This window comes from Stegostoma tigrinum, chromosome 37 (genome assembly GCF_030684315.1).
Source record: "Stegostoma tigrinum isolate sSteTig4 chromosome 37, sSteTig4.hap1, whole genome shotgun sequence".
NCBI lineage: Eukaryota > Metazoa > Chordata > Chondrichthyes > Orectolobiformes > Stegostomatidae > Stegostoma > Stegostoma tigrinum.
In genome coordinates, this window is record NC_081390.1 from 22,604,967 (window position 1) to 22,622,903 (window position 17,937).

A 17,937-nucleotide genomic window follows, 5' to 3' on the forward strand; every position below is an offset into this window, starting at 1 on the left:
TCTCCACAAGGGAGCTAAGCACCTTGGCCCAGCTACCAATTTCTATAAGGTGCTGGCGATGGAGTTCTGTGGCCAGCAGATAGGAGTGGACTTATTCTTGCTGAATCAGCAACACATTGACCTTGCTTCCATAGGTGAGTGTTTGAGGTAACTGTAACTTCAAGAACAAGTGCCACAGCAACTTGTATCCATTTCACATCAAACATAATAGAATAGTTCTAGGCGCTTTATAAGTCACTCTAGTGAACGCATTGGCTTACTTCGTGAAACACTTTATTGCAATAAAAAGGATATTTGGCCCATCATGTCTGTGCTGGCTCTTTGGTGTCCAGTAAGTTTTTATTTAAAAGTCATTCATTGGGCATCGCTGGCTGGTCCAGCATTTATAGCCTATCCCTAGTTGCCCTTGAGAAGGCAGAGATAAGCTACCTTTCTGAGCTGCAGTAGTACATTTCAGGTAAGTAGACCCAAAATGCTGTTTGGAGGGAGTTCCAGGATTTTGCTGAAGGAGCAATCCCTATTCTTTCTTCAAAGCCCTGCATATTTTTCCATTTGTAGTACTAAGTATTTGCTATTGAATCTGCTCTCACCAGTCTCTTAGACAGAATCAGAAGATGATGTGGTAGCTCATTTATCATTTGGTTCAGTTCAGAAAAATCCATTTAGTCTTAATAACTTGAGCATATTAAAGGCATTAAAGCAATGCTATTGGTTGACTATATATTTAGAATGTTGCTTTTGCTCATGGCAGGGATTTGGCTACATTGCAAAATGTTGTTGTGCCTAGCTTCAGAGACTTGTCTCCCTATCTGCTAAGCAAGAAAGAGTGATTTGTGTTTATACGCAGATTTTCATGACCTCAGGATGTTTCAAAGTGTTAATTAAGTATTCTTGAAATATATGTCACTGCTGTAAATGTTGAAAATATGGCAGCTAATAAGAACATCACAATCTCCTAGCAACAGCAATGGGAAAAAATGTTGAGTACTGTCACCAAATTTGGAGAGCAATCTCTGTCTTGAGTCCACCTACTCTATTGGAGTCATTGAGGGTGACAGAACAGTGTCTGTGCTGGTCAAAAACCTGACTACTCTTATCCCATTTTCCAGCACTTGGCCTGTTGCCTTGTGCACTTCCACTGTCAAGTCACATATCTAACTAGTCATACAATCATAGTCATACAGTCAGAAACAGACCCTTCATTCCAGCTTGACCACGCAAGAATTTCTGCTTATACTATTCACAATGTGAAGTTAACTGATATGGCTAGTTTTATACTTGATTCATGTTAGATTTAGAACAAATAGATTTTTTTCATAAATAGCAAAAAATTATGAAAATAGAACTTATTTGGCTGAGATGTAATGCTGATTAACACAGTTTGAAATAAGACCATGCAAATGTTTACCCTTCTAAAGAACCCAAGACAAACACACACACCAATTAAAAGAAAGAACTTCCTCACAGAGATTAATTTTGAATTTAGAAAAGATAACTTTAGCCAATAATTGATTGTTCTTGATGGAAAAACAACCATAATGGTGTGAAATGGTTAAGATATCTTTCCTAGCACATATAGCCTTGTGTCATAAAACACATGGTGTGGAGGTGCTGGTGTTGGACTGGGGTGGGCAAAGTCAGAAGTCACATGACAAGGGGTTTATTTGAAATCACAAGCTTTTAGAGCGCTGCTCCTTTGTCAGGTGAAGTGACTTCACATGATAAAAGAGCAATGCTCTGAAAACTTGTGATTTCAAATAAACCTATGGGACTATAACCTGGTCTCATATGACTTCTGACTTTGCCATTAAACAGAGACAGTTGTCACTGAAACTTTTAAGGACAGTTTGACCAGGAATTGTCAAGAACTTAGAGACTTTTTCTAGAGAACAACTGCATCAGTTTTTCAAACCTTCACAGGGGTGCTTAGTTTGGTTTTATTCAAAAAGGCAGGGGATGTGCTGTGTGTCTTCGCTGTCTCAGCAGAATTTGCACCATATGTACTCCAAACAACATCCAAAATAATGCCATAAACCCAGACATGTTATTTCCCGTAAATATGTCCAATAAATTGCAGGGATGGTATAATGGTAATGTTACTGGACTAGTAACTTAGATCCTCAGGCTAAAGTTGCGGGACTGTGAGTTCCAATCACACCATAGAATATAGTGAAATTTGAATTCAATAAAGTAGACATGAAAAGTTACTCTAATAATGAGTGTGTAACCATTTCAATTTTGTAAAATTGTTTGCTTCACTAATTTCCTTCCCTGAAAGATATCTGGCCTACAAGTGACTGCAGACCCACAGCAATGTGATCAGCTCTTAACTGCCCTGTGAAATGGCCTGAAAACCAATCAATTCAAGGACAAGTAGAATGGGCATCAAGTATCAGCTTTTCCAGTGATGCCAACATCCCACTTATAAGAATAAAAACAAAGAGCTTAAAACACGTGACTTCCAACAAATAAAGTCTCAGTGTTCTTTGGGTGACCCCCTTACCAATGGGACTACACTCCCTGATACCCAGGATGTCGCTAGCAGTGACATTTCCCCAATATATTTAAGCAAAGAGTGATGAATACTGAACAACAAATATTTAAAGGTCTAGCAATCAAGAGAAAAGATGTTAAACAATTCTTTAAAAAATTTTAAAATGACCTTTATATTACATGTGCAAGGTGAGCAGGCACACTGACAAATGATGATCGGATCATTGATGTCAGATATATATTTTTTTTAAAAACCAAAGCCAATCTCAAGTATAGTAGGAAGTGCAGATGCTGGAGAATCTGAGATAAGGTGTGAAGCTGGATGAACACAGCAGGCCAAGCAGCATCACAGGAGCAGGAAGGCTGATGTTTTGGGCCTAGACCCTTCTTCAGAGAATTTTATCTCTTCATTATTCCAAATGAACCACTCTCTACAATCCTTTAAACATGAAGCCTAAAAAGTATCCATCTGTTTTAGTGATTGGGTGAAAGATAAATATTGGTTTGGACATAAAATCTAATAAGACTTCTGGCCTTTACAAATACTGCAGCAGGATCTTTGCTATTCCGTTGAAATGATAGATGGGGATGGCCATAGAGCTATACAGCACAGAAACAGACCTTTTAGTCCAACTTGTCTGCACTGACCATACATCCCAATCTGACCAAGTCCCATTTCGTCCATATCCCTCTAAACCCTGTTCAGTTCTAATGGCCCTGAAACATTAACTCTGATTTCTCTCCACAGATGCTGCCAGACCTGCTGAGTTTTTCCAGCAATGTCTGTTTTTGTTCTCTCAAAACTCTATTCATGTACCCATCCGAAGAACAAAGTACAAAATAAGCACAGGAATAGTCCCTTTGGCCCTCCAAGCCTGCGCTGACACAGTTTGCCCTTCCATTCTAAAACTGTCTTCACTTGCAGGATCCATATCCCTTGATTCCCTTCCTATTCATGTATTCATCCAGGTGTTCCTACCATTGTGTCTGCTTCCACTATCTCCTCTGGCTGTACGTTCTCACCATCCTGTGTGTAAAAAAACATGCCTCGCATATTTCTTTTAAACTTCTCCCCCACCGCACCTTGAACCTGTGATCCCTAGTAATTGATCCCTCCACCCTGGGAAAAAGGCTCATATTTCCCACTCTATCCATGCTATTCACAATCTTATAAACTTTTATCAGGTCACCTCTCAACCTTCTGCGTTCCAGTGAAAACAAACAGAGGTCTATCCAATCTTTTTTCGTAGCTAAAGCCCCCCAAATCAGGTGGTCCCCTGGTAAACCTTTTCTGTCCCCTCTCCAATGCATCCACAACCTTCTTGTAGTGCAGTGACTAGAACAGTATGCAATGTTCTAAGTGGGGCCTAACTGAAGTTCTATAAATCTGCTGCATAACTTGTCTATCCTTATACTCAATGTCCCTTCTAATGAGGGAAGCATGCTGTAATACTTTACCTATCTGCACTGCCATCTTCAGTAACCTGTGGACCTGTACAACCAGATCCCTCTGCATATCTATACTTCTAAGGGAACTTCTATTCACTATATAATTTCTACATGTACTTGACATTCCAAAATGCATCACTTCACATTTGTCTGGATTAAACTCCATCTGCTGTTTTTCTGCCCAGGCTGCCAACTGATCTATATCCTCTTGTATCCAGGTGCCTTTTAAATATTGTATCAGCCTCTACCACCTGCTCTGGCAGCTCGTTCCAGACATGCACCACCCTCTGCCTGGAAAAGTTACCCCTCAGGTCCGTTTGAAATCTTTCTCCTTTCACTTTAAACCTATGACCTCTAGTTTTGGACTCCCCAAACCTCAGAAAATGTCCTTGGCTGTTCACCCTATCCATGCCCTTCATGATTTTATGAACCTCTTTCATCCTTTTGAGATGATATGGGAAAACCTGATAAGACCAGCTGTTCTTCTATCCCCTGTTAGTTTTGTGCATTCCACTGGGATGAGACGGGTGAGAAGGTGAAAAACACTGTTCAAATTTGGGGATTCAGGGAGGATGAGTAGATTAAACAAACAAGGTTAGTCAAGATTGTATCAGTGATAATGGGAACTGCAGATGCTGTAGAATCCAAGATAACAAAGTGTGGAATTCCCCTCCCCCCACTGCATCACAAAACCAGCCCAGCTTGTCTCTGTGATAATGGGAACCGCAGATGCTGGAGAATCCAAGATAATGAAATGTGAGGCTGGATGAACACAGCAGGCCCAGCAGCATCTCAGGAGCACAAAAGCTGACAGATGAAGGGTCTAGGCCCGAAACGCCAGCTTTTGTGCTCCTGAGATGCTGCTGGGCCTGCTGTATTCATCCAGCCTCACATTTCACCAGCTTGTCTCTGCTTCCCTAACCTGTTCTTCCTCTCACCCATCCCTTCCTCCCACCTCAAGCCGCACCTCCATTTCCTACCTACCACCTCATCCCACCTCCTTGATCTGTCCATCTTCTCTGGACTGACCTATCCCCTCCCTACCTCCCCACCTCTACTCTCCTCTCTACCTGTGATAATGGGAACTGCAGATGCTGGAGAATCCAAGATAATAAAATGTGAGGCTGGATGAACACAGCAGGCCAAGCAGCATCTCAGGAGCACAAAAGCTGTTGTTTCGGGCCTAGACCCTTCATCAGAGAGGGGGATGGGGAGAGGGAACTGGAAAAAATAGGGAGAGAGGGGGAGGCGGACCGAAGATGGAGAGAAAACAAGATAGGTAGAGAGGAGAGTATGGGGGGGGAGGCAGGGAGGGGATAGGTCAGTCCAGGGAAGATGGACAGGTCAAGGAGGCGGGATGAGGTGTTAGGTAGGAAATGGAGGTGCGGCTTGAGGTGGGAGGAAGGGATGGATGAGAGGGAGGGATGGATGAGAGGAAGAACAGGTTAGGGAAGCGGAGACAAGCTGGTTTCGGGATGCAGTGGGTGGAGGGGACGAGCTGGGCTGGTTTTGTGATGCAGTGGGGGGAGGGGAAGAACTGGGCTGTTTTTGGGATGCAGTGCCGGAAGGGGAGATTTTGAAGCTTGTGAAGTCCACATTGATACCATTGGGCTGCAGGGTTCCCAAGTGGAATATGACCGTGTCTCCCACATTTCCCGCAATACATCCCTCACACCCCGCCCCTGCCACAATCGCCCCCAGAAGATCCCCCTCGTCCTCACATACCAGCCCACCAACCTCCGGATACAACGTATCATCCTCCGACACTTCCGCCATCTACAATCCGACCCTACCACCCAAGACATTTTTCCATCCCCACCCTTGTCTGCCTTCTGGAGAGACCACTCTCTCCGCGACTCCCTTGTCCGCTCCACACTCCCCTCCAACCCCACCACACCTGGCACCTTCCCCTGCAACCGCAGGAAGTGCTACACTTGCCCCCACACCTCCTCCCTCACCCCCATCCCAGGCCCCAGGATGACCTTCCATATCAAACAGATGTTCATCTGCCAATGTGGTATACTGCATCCGCTGTACCCGGTGTGGCTACCTCTACATTGGGGAAACCAAGCGGAGGCTCGGGGACCGCTTTGCAGAACACGTCTGCTCAGATTGCAACAAACAACTGCACCTCCCAGTCGCGAACCATTTCCACTCCCCCTCCCATTCCTCAGATGACATGTCCATCATGGGCCCCCTGCAGTGCCACAATGATGCCACCCGAAGGTTGCAGGAACAGCAACTCATATTCTGCTTGGGAACCCTGCAGCCCAATGATATCAATGTGGACTTCACAAGCTTCAAAATCTCCCCTTCCCCTACTGCATCCCAAAGCCAGCCCAGCCTGTCTCTGCTCCCCTAACCTGCTCTTCCTCTCACCCAAGATAATAAAGTGTGAAGCTGGATGAACACAGCAGGCCAAGCAGCATCTCAGGAGCACAAAAGCTGACGTTTCGGGCTTAGACCCTTCATCAGAGAGCCTCACTTCCTCTCACTCATCCCTTCCTCCCACCTCAAGCCGCACCTCCATCTCCTACCTACTAACATCATCCCACCTCCCTGACCTGTTCATCTTCCCTGGACTGACCTATCCCCTCCCTACCTCCCCACCTATACTCTCTCCACCTATCTTCTTTACTCTCCATCTTCGGTCCGCCTCCCCCTCCCTCCCTATTTATTCCAGAACCCTCTCCCCATCCCTCTCTCTAATGAAGGGTCTAGGCCCAAAATGTAGTAAAGCTTTTGTGCTCTTGAGGTGCTGCTTGGCCTGCTGTGTTCATCCAGCTTCACATTTTATTATCAAGGTTAGTCAAGAGGTTGCTAACTTTCTGCCTGTTTTTATTTTATTTATTCATGGGATGTGGGTGTTGCTGGCTAAGCCAGCATTTATTGCCCAATACTAATTGTCCCGAGGGCAGTTAAATGTCAACCACATTGCTGTGGGTCTGGAGTTACATGTAGTCCAGACCATGTAAGTAAGCATGGCAGATTTCATTTCCTAAAGGACATTAGTGAACCAGATGGATTTCTCGATCAATTAAGAATGGTTTCATGCTCATTCTTAGATCCCTAGTCCAAATTTCTTTAGTGAATTCAAACTTTGCTATCTGCCATAGTGAGATTTTAATGCAACTCCCTAGAATATTATCTGGGCCAATGGATTAATTGTAGGCTGATGTCAAAGTGCATGTCAAGTGACTGTGTGTGTGTGTGTGTGTGTGTGTGTGTGTGTGTGTGTGTGTGTGTGTGTGTGTGTGTGTGTGTGTGTGTGTGTGTGTGTGTGTGTGTGTGTGTGTGTGTGTGTGTGTGTGGGGTTATTGAGAAAAGTATTTATTTATCCTTTTCAATTTCAAACTGTGTACTTTTTGCAGTTTGCCTTCCCAGGTACACTTGTGGCTATGTGTATTATTACCCAGCATTCCATCATATCCACAGCTCAGCTCTGGTTGAGAAGCTCCGGGAAGAATTTCGAAATCACCTGACCCGCTCCATTGGATATGACGGTCTGCTGAGGATCCGATACACACAAGGTGAGAGTGCCATGGACATGGGGAGACTGAGGGTCCAACAAATACAGAGAGAGAGTGACGGTCTGCTCCACGTGGGGAGAGCGTGGGTCCAATACACGGGGTGGGGGGGTGGGAGGAGAGAACGAGGGTCCGATGCACATGGTGGGAGAGAGAGTGATGGTCCGATACACATGGGGGAGAGAATGAGGGTCCGATACTCAAGGTGGGAGAGAGAGAGAGATGGTCCGATACACATGCGCGAGAGTACGAGGGTCCCGTACACATAGGGCGAGGGAGAGTGAGGGTCTCATACACATGGTGGGGGGAGAAAGTGAGGGTCCCATGCACACGGGGAGAGAGAATGAGGGCCCCATGCACACGGTGGGAGAGAGAGAGGGTCCCATACACATGGGGGGAGAGAGAGCGCGGGTCCGATACACATGCTGGGAGAGCGCGAGAGTGATCCTGATCTGACTTAGAACCGAAGGGAAAAGACATTGACTCAACATGTGACAGGCATTCAACCCATCACATCTATGCTGTCTCTCTCTGTTGCGCATTCCAGGCAGTCCCCAACAGCAAACTTCAGTCTCAAAAGGCCCAGACAGCTAGCACATGAGGAAACCTTCCATCCTGGCTCCCTGCCCACTCTTCCTTGTCCATGGACTATAAGATTTGGAAGCAGAAGTAGGCTGTTCAGCCCGTCAGGATTGCCCTGCCATTCAATTGTTGCAGATGTGTTTCTTAACTCCATTCTCCTGCCATTTCCCTGTAATCTTAGACAGGTTCTTCATTAGTAAAGGGATCAATCTCTGTCTTAATGGCTCTCAATGACTTGGCCTCCACAGCCCTCTGATGCAACGAGTTCCTCAGATTGACCCCCCCCGGCTGAAGAAATTCCTCCTCATCTCAGTTCTAAAAGATTTTCCCTTCATTCTGAGGCTGTGCCCTTTGGTCCTTGTCCCACCCACCTGCAGAAACATCTTAACCACATCCATGCTATCCAAGCCTCTCAGTATTAAGACCATAAGACATAGGAGTGTATTCTGTGCGTTCCAACGAGATCCCCCTCATCATTTTAAACTCAATTGAGTACAGTCTCAGGATCCTCAACTGCTCCTCATATGACGAGAGCAAAATCAGAAACTGCTGCTAAAACTCAGCAGGTCTGGCAGCATCTGTAGAGAGAAAGCACAATTAGCATTTCTTCTCCAGTCACCCTTCTTCAGAATGGTCATATGATAAGCCCTTACTCACTGGGATCATTCTTGTAAACCTCTTTTGGACTCCTTGCAATGCCAGTACATCCTCCCTTCGATACAGGACAAAAAACAGTATTCTAAACACAAATTCGATGTGCATGTATGTGTCTGGGTGTCCCTGGAGAGGAGGCCATACCAGGACAAAACAGACTGCCCAAAATGTTTGACATGGCTTTGTTTCCAGCAATACATTTAAAAATCCAAATTGATGCTTTCTCGCATGGTTCTCTCTTAAAACCTCTGTTCTTTTGGTTTTAATTGGTGCTACAGTCCCTTGTATAGACCAATCAAAGATCAAAGACTATTACTCAGCACGGCAACCATCGTGTCAAATTTCTGTCTTGATTTTTGTTTAGGCCTCATGCTGGATGCTTTCTACGGGAACTCATTCCTTCAGACAACACAGATGCTGTCCCTACCCTATGTCCGTCCCCAGGCCGAGTTCGCCTTTCAGATGATGATTGATGGGGCTGTGACTGAGAGCTTGCTCGTGGTCTTCCAGTCTTCTCTCCTCTACACGTCATGCCAAGGTAGGATGGACCTTGCTCAGCTCATCCACAAGTTCAGCACCAGCTTTTGCAGGGCAGCCTTTGATGGGACAAAGCAGCCTACCGAGGGAGGGAGTGACCCCAATGTGAGCTACCTGCTCAGCTTCCCTTCCCATAGAGGACCCAAGGCATCGCAGGGAGGTGATGGTGACTTGGCTGAGGTTTTTTGATCCTTTTTAAGCAGCACTACAGGGAGGCAATACCTAGTGGTGTTATTGCTGGACTATTAATTCAGAGACCCTGTTAATGTTCTGGGGGACCCAGATTCGAACTCTACTATGGAAGATGGTGGAATTTGAATTCATGAAAAAAAAATCTGGAATTAGGAGTCTAATGGTGACTATGGTGTCAGAAAAACCCATCTGGGTCACTAATGTCCTTTAGGGAAGGAAACTGGACTGGTTTACATGTGACTCCTGACCTATAGCGCAGTGGCTGACACTGAATCACCCTCTGGACAATTAAGGGTAGACAATAAATACCAGCCTGACCAGCGATGCCCACATTCTGTAAATGAATAAAAACAGAAGCCTATACCTCTATTCCTGCCGTTCTTGTTTTAAATTGGGGAAGATAATTTCTCTGCTGATCAATCGGACCTGTGGAAGGCTGGCAGAATGCAACATTCTTCCCTTTTTTGTAGCCTGAAGTTTCTTTTTCTTTCATGGGGGTGAGGCCTGCAATTGTGGCCCATTCCTAACTGCCCCTCACCTGAGAGACTTGCTGAATTAACTCCACAGAAGCCGGTATCCCCTTAACAAGCCACCCTTTATTTACACATGGAAGGTGCTTGACACCGGTCGAACTCCCACAGAGCCAGCTGTCAGAGCGTCAGCATCTCTGAGATTCTTCTCTTTATCAGTCAGCCAGGGCTCCCTGATTAGACCAGATTACCAGCTCCAATAAGTGAACTCGTCCTATGTGGTTCTCCGTAGCCCAAGTAGCTTGCTTGGAGAGCCTGGTACACACATTCTTCCCTTCTAAGGCTGCCTGGGAGAATCACTAAGGACTATATTCGAGTTCTCATAAGTGCTTCTTATTGGTCTTCTCTGTTATTAGCACATCATCTTGATAAATGGTGACCTGGGTAGATCTTGCAAAGTTGCCCCATCGTCTGCTAAAAAATTACACAGGCTGACAATACCGCAAATAGCAGTCTCGTATTTTGACAAACGCATTTGGGTAATTATCTGGCTGCAAAATACGGTTTACCATATGTTTAAAATCCTCACAAAGGCGAACTGACCCGTCAGGCTTCAAAACTGGTACGACTGATGCTGCCTGTTCCACAAACTGATGATTCTTTCACTTTCTAGCCTTCTGATTTCCGTCTCTGCTGTTGCCCGTGAGGCAAATAGCACTGTGATGGCCTTGCGGAATTGTGGAATTGCTTCCTGGCCAACGTGCAATGTGGCTTTGGCTCCTTTGATAGTTTGTAGACCTTCCTGAAAGACTTCTGAGTATTTAATTAGGCCTTTACTCAGGCAGCCATTTTCTAATTGAAAAGTATTGAGCCAGTCCTGGTGAATCTCTCTCTTGACCAATTTTGCTTCATCAAGCTTGGGCCTGCGCCTTTGACTGCAATCACTACTAACTGAACCAGCTGCTTATAAGAGACCAGAACCAAAGTTGTACCCTCGATCTATAAAGTTTCTCCTGTATAGGTTCCCTGTCCAGCCGAGGCCTTGCACAAATACAAGGGTTGGAATCTAGACTGAATTTTGTTGAAGACTGCAATTGCTGAAATGACCATGCCAGTATCGACCTCCATTAAATCCGGATGGCCACTTAACAAGACGTTTGATTTGATTAATTTTGATTTTTGATGTTACTAAGCAATTTAACTGTTCCAAATAAGATGTAGTGTGTGCATGCCTCGGTATACCAGCTTATAAGTTCTCTTACTCAATTTAGATCCAGTAGGATGTCTTTGCTGTTTTGAGTCCACATATTGATAGCACCTACAGTGGCTTGCTGGCCCGGATCCTGAAGAAAATTCTAACTGTTTGACTGAGGCATGGCTTTGTTTTGAGATTTTGCTGCGGGTTGACCTACCGTCCCTCCATTCAGGATATGTCCTGAGTGTGGCTAATCAATCGCCTTCACTCAAGTTGCCCAAGCTCAGTGGAAGGGCGGCAAGGGTGTCCACTTCCATTGGAATGCATGACAACTCATGGGCTCCACTTGCCACATTTTCCAATGATAAAGCCAGTTGTAGTGCCTGTTTGAAGTCCGGTTGGGTTTCAGCTAGTAGTTCCTTTTGCATGGTTACATAATTAATTCCACCTACCAACCAGTTTCTCAGTATCGCATTAAGGATTACATCAAAGACACAAGCCTCTGCCAGCCATCTTAACCTGGTCCAAAATTCCAATACGGATTACCCCGGTTCTTGACTTGCTGAATAAAATTGATAGCGTCTCAGAATTAGAGGAGTCTTGGAGTCATAATATTCCTTAATTAAACCCATCAACTATTGAAAGGTTTAGGATCTGGTGCCTCAGGGAAAGTTAGGCTCCATATAACCCAGAAAGCTTTGTGTCCACAAGTTGTAGTACATCTGTCCCAATGTAATTTGCCCAGAAAAAATAATGCATTCTTTCCACATACTGGGCCCAGTCTCCTACAGGAGGTTGAATGAGTCAAGCTTCCCAAATAATGACACAAAGCCAGAAATGCTTACCCCAACACAAAGATGGCAGTTGTAAGTAAGTTTCTTCAGAAACGTGCTTTACTCTTGTTGCTGGTAAAATAACTCCGCAGAGGCCAGTATCCCATCACCGTTTATTTACATGTGGAAAGTCTTTGACACTGATCCAAGTTCCTCCGAGTCCGCTGTCAGAGTGAACAGGATGTCTGACGACACTCATCTGTCAGCCAGGGCTCCATGATTGGACCAGAGTAACAGTACCAATCAGGGAACTCCTGTTCTATGAGGTCCACCTGGATGTCCTCCTTACAACACTACACTTGTTAGTCCATCTCAGAAGTTAGAAAAGAGTCAACTGTATTGCTGTAGGCCTGGATTTGCATATAGGCCAGACTGCATAAGAGTAGAAGATTGTCTTTGAAGACAATCAATGATAGCTCCATGGTCATCATCACTGAGATTTTCATTTTCAATTCTGGATTTGTTAACTGAATTTGAACTCCACTAGCTTGGGGTGGTATTTGGACCTATTGTTAATCTTGGGCCTCTGGGTTAATAGTTAGTGACACTATCACTACACGACCCTCTTTCCCCCACGCTCCCAGGTCTCCCTAAGCAGTCAGATGAGCAGGTCAGAAAAGTGTAGATCTCCTACCCAGGCCAAAGGGACGTGCTGTTGGATACCATGAAGTGGGCTTTTCCTCTTTCAACGATGGAACTCACAAAGGGCAGCCATTCAGCCCCTCCTGACTCTACCAACTCTTGTCGATTAGTCCCAATTTTCTGGTCTTTGCACAGCCTTGCAAGCATTTCACTGCAGGTATGCATCCTGTTAATGCCTGAAAGTCACTATTGAATCTAGCGCTCCCTCAAGCAGTGCGTCCCAAATTGTATAAGTGCATCCTCAAGCCACTTCTTTTTAAAACCTTAAGGAATATGAACTGGAATAAGCTATTCGGTCCCTTGAGCTCGGCCTCCCGTTCAAAAGAATCATGGCTCTTTTGGCATTTCTCACATTCATTTTCCTGCCCTTTCTCCATAACCCTTGACCTCCTAACTGGTCAGCAGTGCATCAATATCCACCCTAAATACACGCAACGATTCTGCTCCCACAAGTCTTTGTTGCAAGGAGTTCGGAAGCACCTCAACTCTCTGAGAGAAGAAATTCCTCCTCATCTTAGTCTTAAATTGGCGCCCTTTACAGCACCCATAATACCTCTGGGCTTTCACCTTCCCCAGGTGGCTGCCCTTGTCCTTCTAGATGGTAATGGTCATGGATTTGAAAGGTGATATTTGGGTTAAAAGGGTTAAATTATGAGGCCAAGTCACATAATCTCAGGTTGTATTTTCTTGAGTGTCTGAAGTGTTTTTGTTTATTGCTATGAGGTGTATGGTATGAACAAATTATTTCCTTTGATGTTAGAACACACTTCTTCAAGCAAAGGATAGTGGAAATCTGGAACCATTTTCCCTCAATACAAGTTGGGAAGTTGGGGAAGGGGAGGTCAATTGAAAATGATTTGTCAGGTGAGGGTATCAATGGTGATGGAACAGAGTCCTTGACTCTTCAATGGTGATTTCACATCCTCTAGCCACTGATCCTTCATTTTGAGCACCTCAAGTAAATCTTCCTTTAACTTCTCTATTTTAAGGAGAACAACCCCAGCTTCTCTACACTTTTGATATTTCCCTGTGACAGGCATAAGCCCCTCCCAACTCAACTCCTTCTCCCTCCCTCCGTACCCCGACGTAACTCCATTCTTTTGATGAGGGGTTCGTGAAGCTCAATCAATTGTGGATGACCGTGCGAGTCTATTTGTTTTTCAGGAGAACGTCGGGTTCGAATCTACACCTACTGCCTGCCAGTTGTCAGCTCCATCAGTGAGGTTTATGCAGGAGCCAATATGGCTGCTATCACAGGAATTCTATCAAAAATGGGTAAGATATCATATCAACGGTGATGAGGTAAGAAGTAACACAAAGAAGGATATGAAAATATAATCAAATGGACACATCACACATAGAGCGTGGTGTTTAAACCTTTAGCCTCCCCTCTGTGTTTGGAATGATTTCTCCAAGGTCATGGTCTGAAGACACAGGGTGGGCTACTTAGGGCTGAGATGAGGAGAAATGTCTTCACCCAGAGAGTGGAGAGTCTACACAATTCTCTGATACAGAAACCTGTTGAAGCCAAAACGTTGAATGTTTTCAAGGAGTTAGATGTAGTTCTCAGACTAAAGGGATTAAAGGTTACAGGGAGAAAACAGCACCAGGGTACCAAGTTGGATGATCAAGTCTGGACCGGGAAGCAGGTTTGAAGGGCTGAATAAGAAATAACAAAGTGTGAAGCTGGATGAACACAGCAGGCCAAGCAGCATCTCAGGAACACAAAAGCTGATGCTTCGGGCCTAGACCCTTCAGGGCTGAATGCCTACTCCTGCACCTATTTTCTTAGTTTCCCATCTTCATTTCCGGCGGTTGAGCCATTGGATTGGCCCATGTCAATGGGTGAAGCGTTGTAGTGGTTTGTTATTGCTGCCTGTAGAATAGCTGACCAGGAGATTCACCTCCTTTCAGTTATCTGGGAAGAATGACAATTTTGTCCCATTATACCTGCACTTTCTGTGACCAGAAACTCCTGGAGGGGGATTGAAACCAGAACGTTTGTTATTTACTCATGGGACATGAGCATCGCTGGCTGGGCCAGCATTTATAGCCCAACCCTAATTACCGAGAGGGAAGATAAGAGTCAACCAGATTGTTCTGGGTCTAGAGTAGGCCAGACCAGATAAGGATAGCAGATTTCCTTCTTTAAAAGGCATTAGTGAAGCAAACTGGTTTTTCCAGATAATTGGCAACAGTTTAATGGCTATCATTAGACTCTTAATTTCAATTTTTAAAAAAAAGTGAATTCAAATTCCACCATCTGCTCTGGCAAGATTTGAACCCAGACCTCTGGAGTCCAGCAACAATACCTCTGGGCTGTCACCTTCCCCAGGTGGCTGCCTTTGTCCTTCTAGATGGTAATGGTCATGGATTTGAAAGGTGATATTTGGGTTAAAAGGTTTAAATTATGAGGCCAAGTCACATAATCTCGAGTTATATTCTCTTGAGTAACTGAAGTGTTTCTGTTTATTGCTATGACGTGTTTGGTATAAATAAACTATTTCCTCTGAAGTTAGAAGACACTTCTTCACATAAAGGCTAGTGGAAATCTGGAACCATTTTCTCTCAATACAAGTTGGGACGTTGGGAAAGGGGAGGTCAATTGAAAATGATTTGTCAGGTGAAGGTGTAAATGGTGACGGAACTGAGGCAGGGAAAATGGAGTAAGGATACAAATCTGCCAAAATCTAACTGAATAGTGAGTCGGTTCAAGGAGCGGAGTAGAGGCCTCCTTTTCTTTTGTAATGAAGCTTCCGGCGGCAGATGGCAATAGTGAGAAAGGATACCAAGCAGGGGAGATAACAAAGTGTAGAGCTGGATGAACACAGCAGGCCAAGCAGCATCTTAGGAGCACAAAAGCTGACGTTTCAGGTCTAGACCCTTCTTCAGAAAAGACCCTAGACCCTGCTGCTTGGCCTGCTGCGTTCATCCAGCTCCACACTTCGTTATCTTGGATTCTCCAGCATCTGCAGTTCCCATTATCTCTGATACCAAGCAGGGGAGCTTGAGAGGGCGTGCAGGCACTCCCAATAGCAGGTGAGGGAGACCAGCTGAAATGGTTGAATTGGGCTAGTGGGAGGTGATGGCCTAGTGGTATAACTGCTCGACTAATACAGAGATCCAGATAATCAGTATCTTTGGGGGAAGGAGTGCTCGTGGGAAGAAGAGAGGTGGAAACAAAAGATAGCTGAAACCGCAGGCTTCAGATCATGTGAATACTGTGAACACATCCTTCATTTAACTTTAATTTCCCTCTATGCTTACAATAAATTGATGTCAATGAAATAAACAACCGCTGCTTCATGAATTTTGGGCCATCCATGTGTTCAAATCTCATGTTACATTCTGATCCTCGATGAAATGGACCTGCAGACAGGATAGCATTAACCCTAAACCTAACTCAAACCCTAACCCTAACACAGTTCAATTCATGCTTATCCTTTGCTGTTTGAATGTTTTGGGTCTGGTGGTTTGGAAAAAACTGCTTTCACAATCATTACCTCATTGGCAAATGTATCCTAAATTGGGAACCCTAAAATTCATTGGTTTTGGCAGCTTGAATTATTTGGGAGTGTCGAGCAAACTGCTAGAAGTGGTGTGTGAAGCTTGATCCTCTTACATGGCTCAGGACAGTGAAGTCTTGGGCACTCTGAAATAGTTGAGTGGTGATGGCAGGGATTGGTGGTGGTAGGATAACTAGGGATTGAGGTGGGTAAGAACAGAGCAACGAAAAGTTGGGGCCTACAACAGCGTTCAATAACAACCTGTGCTTACATGTACAGGGTGACTCTGATTTACAAACCTCGAACTTACGAACACTCATACTAATGAACAGTACCCCATGCAGTGGTTTGCATTTCTTTGCCGTACATGATCTTTTTCTGTGTTTCCATGCAGCTGTGGATCGTTCAGTGAGTCTCTGCCTTGCTTCCACCCGTGATGAGCTGATTAAAGTCCTCACTGATGCTCTTGTTGCTTACCGCGCCTCTGCTTGCAGCCCAAAGCAGTCTGCATTCACCATCCCCCGCAGCCTACAACAACTTCCACTGTACGTCCTTGCCCTTTTAAAGCAGGTGAGAGGTCGCAGTCCTTTCAGCCCTTCCTATAGTGGTGGTACAGGCTTTCACAAAGATTTAATGAAATGGGGATGCTGTAACAGGGCCCCCTCCAAACTCTTCCACCTCTGACTTATATCTAAGCTTGCTACTGGGATTTATTGATACTTTCTAATCAACCTGTTCAAAGATATTATATCACACCTCGGAGCAGGTGAGACTTGAACCTGGTCCTCCTGACTCAGAGGCAGGGACAGCACTATAAGAGCCCTGGGAATATACAAGCACATGGGTTTGAAGTTTAAGGGTGAATAATCAAATAATTTGCCCTATGTAGGCAGACACTTCCACTTTCTACGAAACCTATGGGTTTACTTTGACAAGTTAATACACAGTTACTGGTTTACGACAAAAAAAAAGAACAAAAATCAATTTCTGTTCTTTGATTTCAAGCTGGAATACTTATCCATAACCAATAATCTATAACTGCCTGAGGTTTGGTCTCAGGAAGGGGGAGGGAAGGGTTATGATAGATTAGATTTCAGTAATTGAATGAGTTTATTAAACGTATTGTGCAGAGAGATGATTAAGGCAGATAGTGTTAAATCAGTGGGGAACATCAATCATGCTGGAGAAACTCAACAGGTCTAGCAACGCCTGTGGAGAGATGAACAGAGTTTACACTTCTGAAGAAGAGTCATTTTGAATTTGAAATGTTAACTCTTGTTGCGCTGTCCACAGATTTATCCAGACCTGCTGAGTTCCTCCAATTTCTATTTTAAATTCAGATTTCCAGCATTGCAGTGTTTTGGGTTTATCTGAGAGACAGATAGGAGCAAGATAGTTTTTTTTGGGGGTGGGTTAACAAAGCAAATGAAGATAATGCAATAGATAAAGCACAGTGAGGAACACGCTTTGAAGGTTGGTATCGGCTAACTGGCTGCAGAGGTCTCGTGTACTTTCCTTTGTTCCTTTCATGACTTTTTCACTATTGAACTTGGACTAGCTGGCCTCTCTTTTCCCTCTATCAAGTGAATAATAGAGTCATCTCCATCAAGACTGCCAATAAATCTCTGACCTTGTGTCCATCCTGCCAGATGTACAGTCCCTTTCTCGGGGAATTTATTAGCCCAGGATACCATAACACACACTGAGAAACTATATCCTGGAAATTATAGCTGTAGAAATAAGTTTTGTTTTATTTTACTTTATAGAATCTTTTTGTTTGGCCCATCAAGTCCACAACAACCTATTGAAGAGCATCCCATCCAGACCCACCTCCCTACCCTGTCACTGTAACCCTGC

General features: G+C 44.6%; 1 protein-coding gene across 1 annotated transcript in view; it reads left to right on the forward strand.

The window, feature by feature from the left end:
• Positions 1-17,937, forward strand: part of LOC125467457 (protein transport protein Sec24A-like) — a 66,336-nt gene that overhangs the window by 39,163 nt on the left and 9,236 nt on the right. The window contains exons 11-15 of the mRNA XM_059640280.1: positions 11-134; positions 7,314-7,472; positions 9,070-9,243; positions 13,739-13,849; positions 16,475-16,650. Of these exons, the coding sequence (XP_059496263.1) occupies positions 11-134; positions 7,314-7,472; positions 9,070-9,243; positions 13,739-13,849; positions 16,475-16,650 (744 nt within the window). The remainder of the gene's footprint in view (positions 1-10; positions 135-7,313; positions 7,473-9,069; positions 9,244-13,738; positions 13,850-16,474; positions 16,651-17,937) is intronic.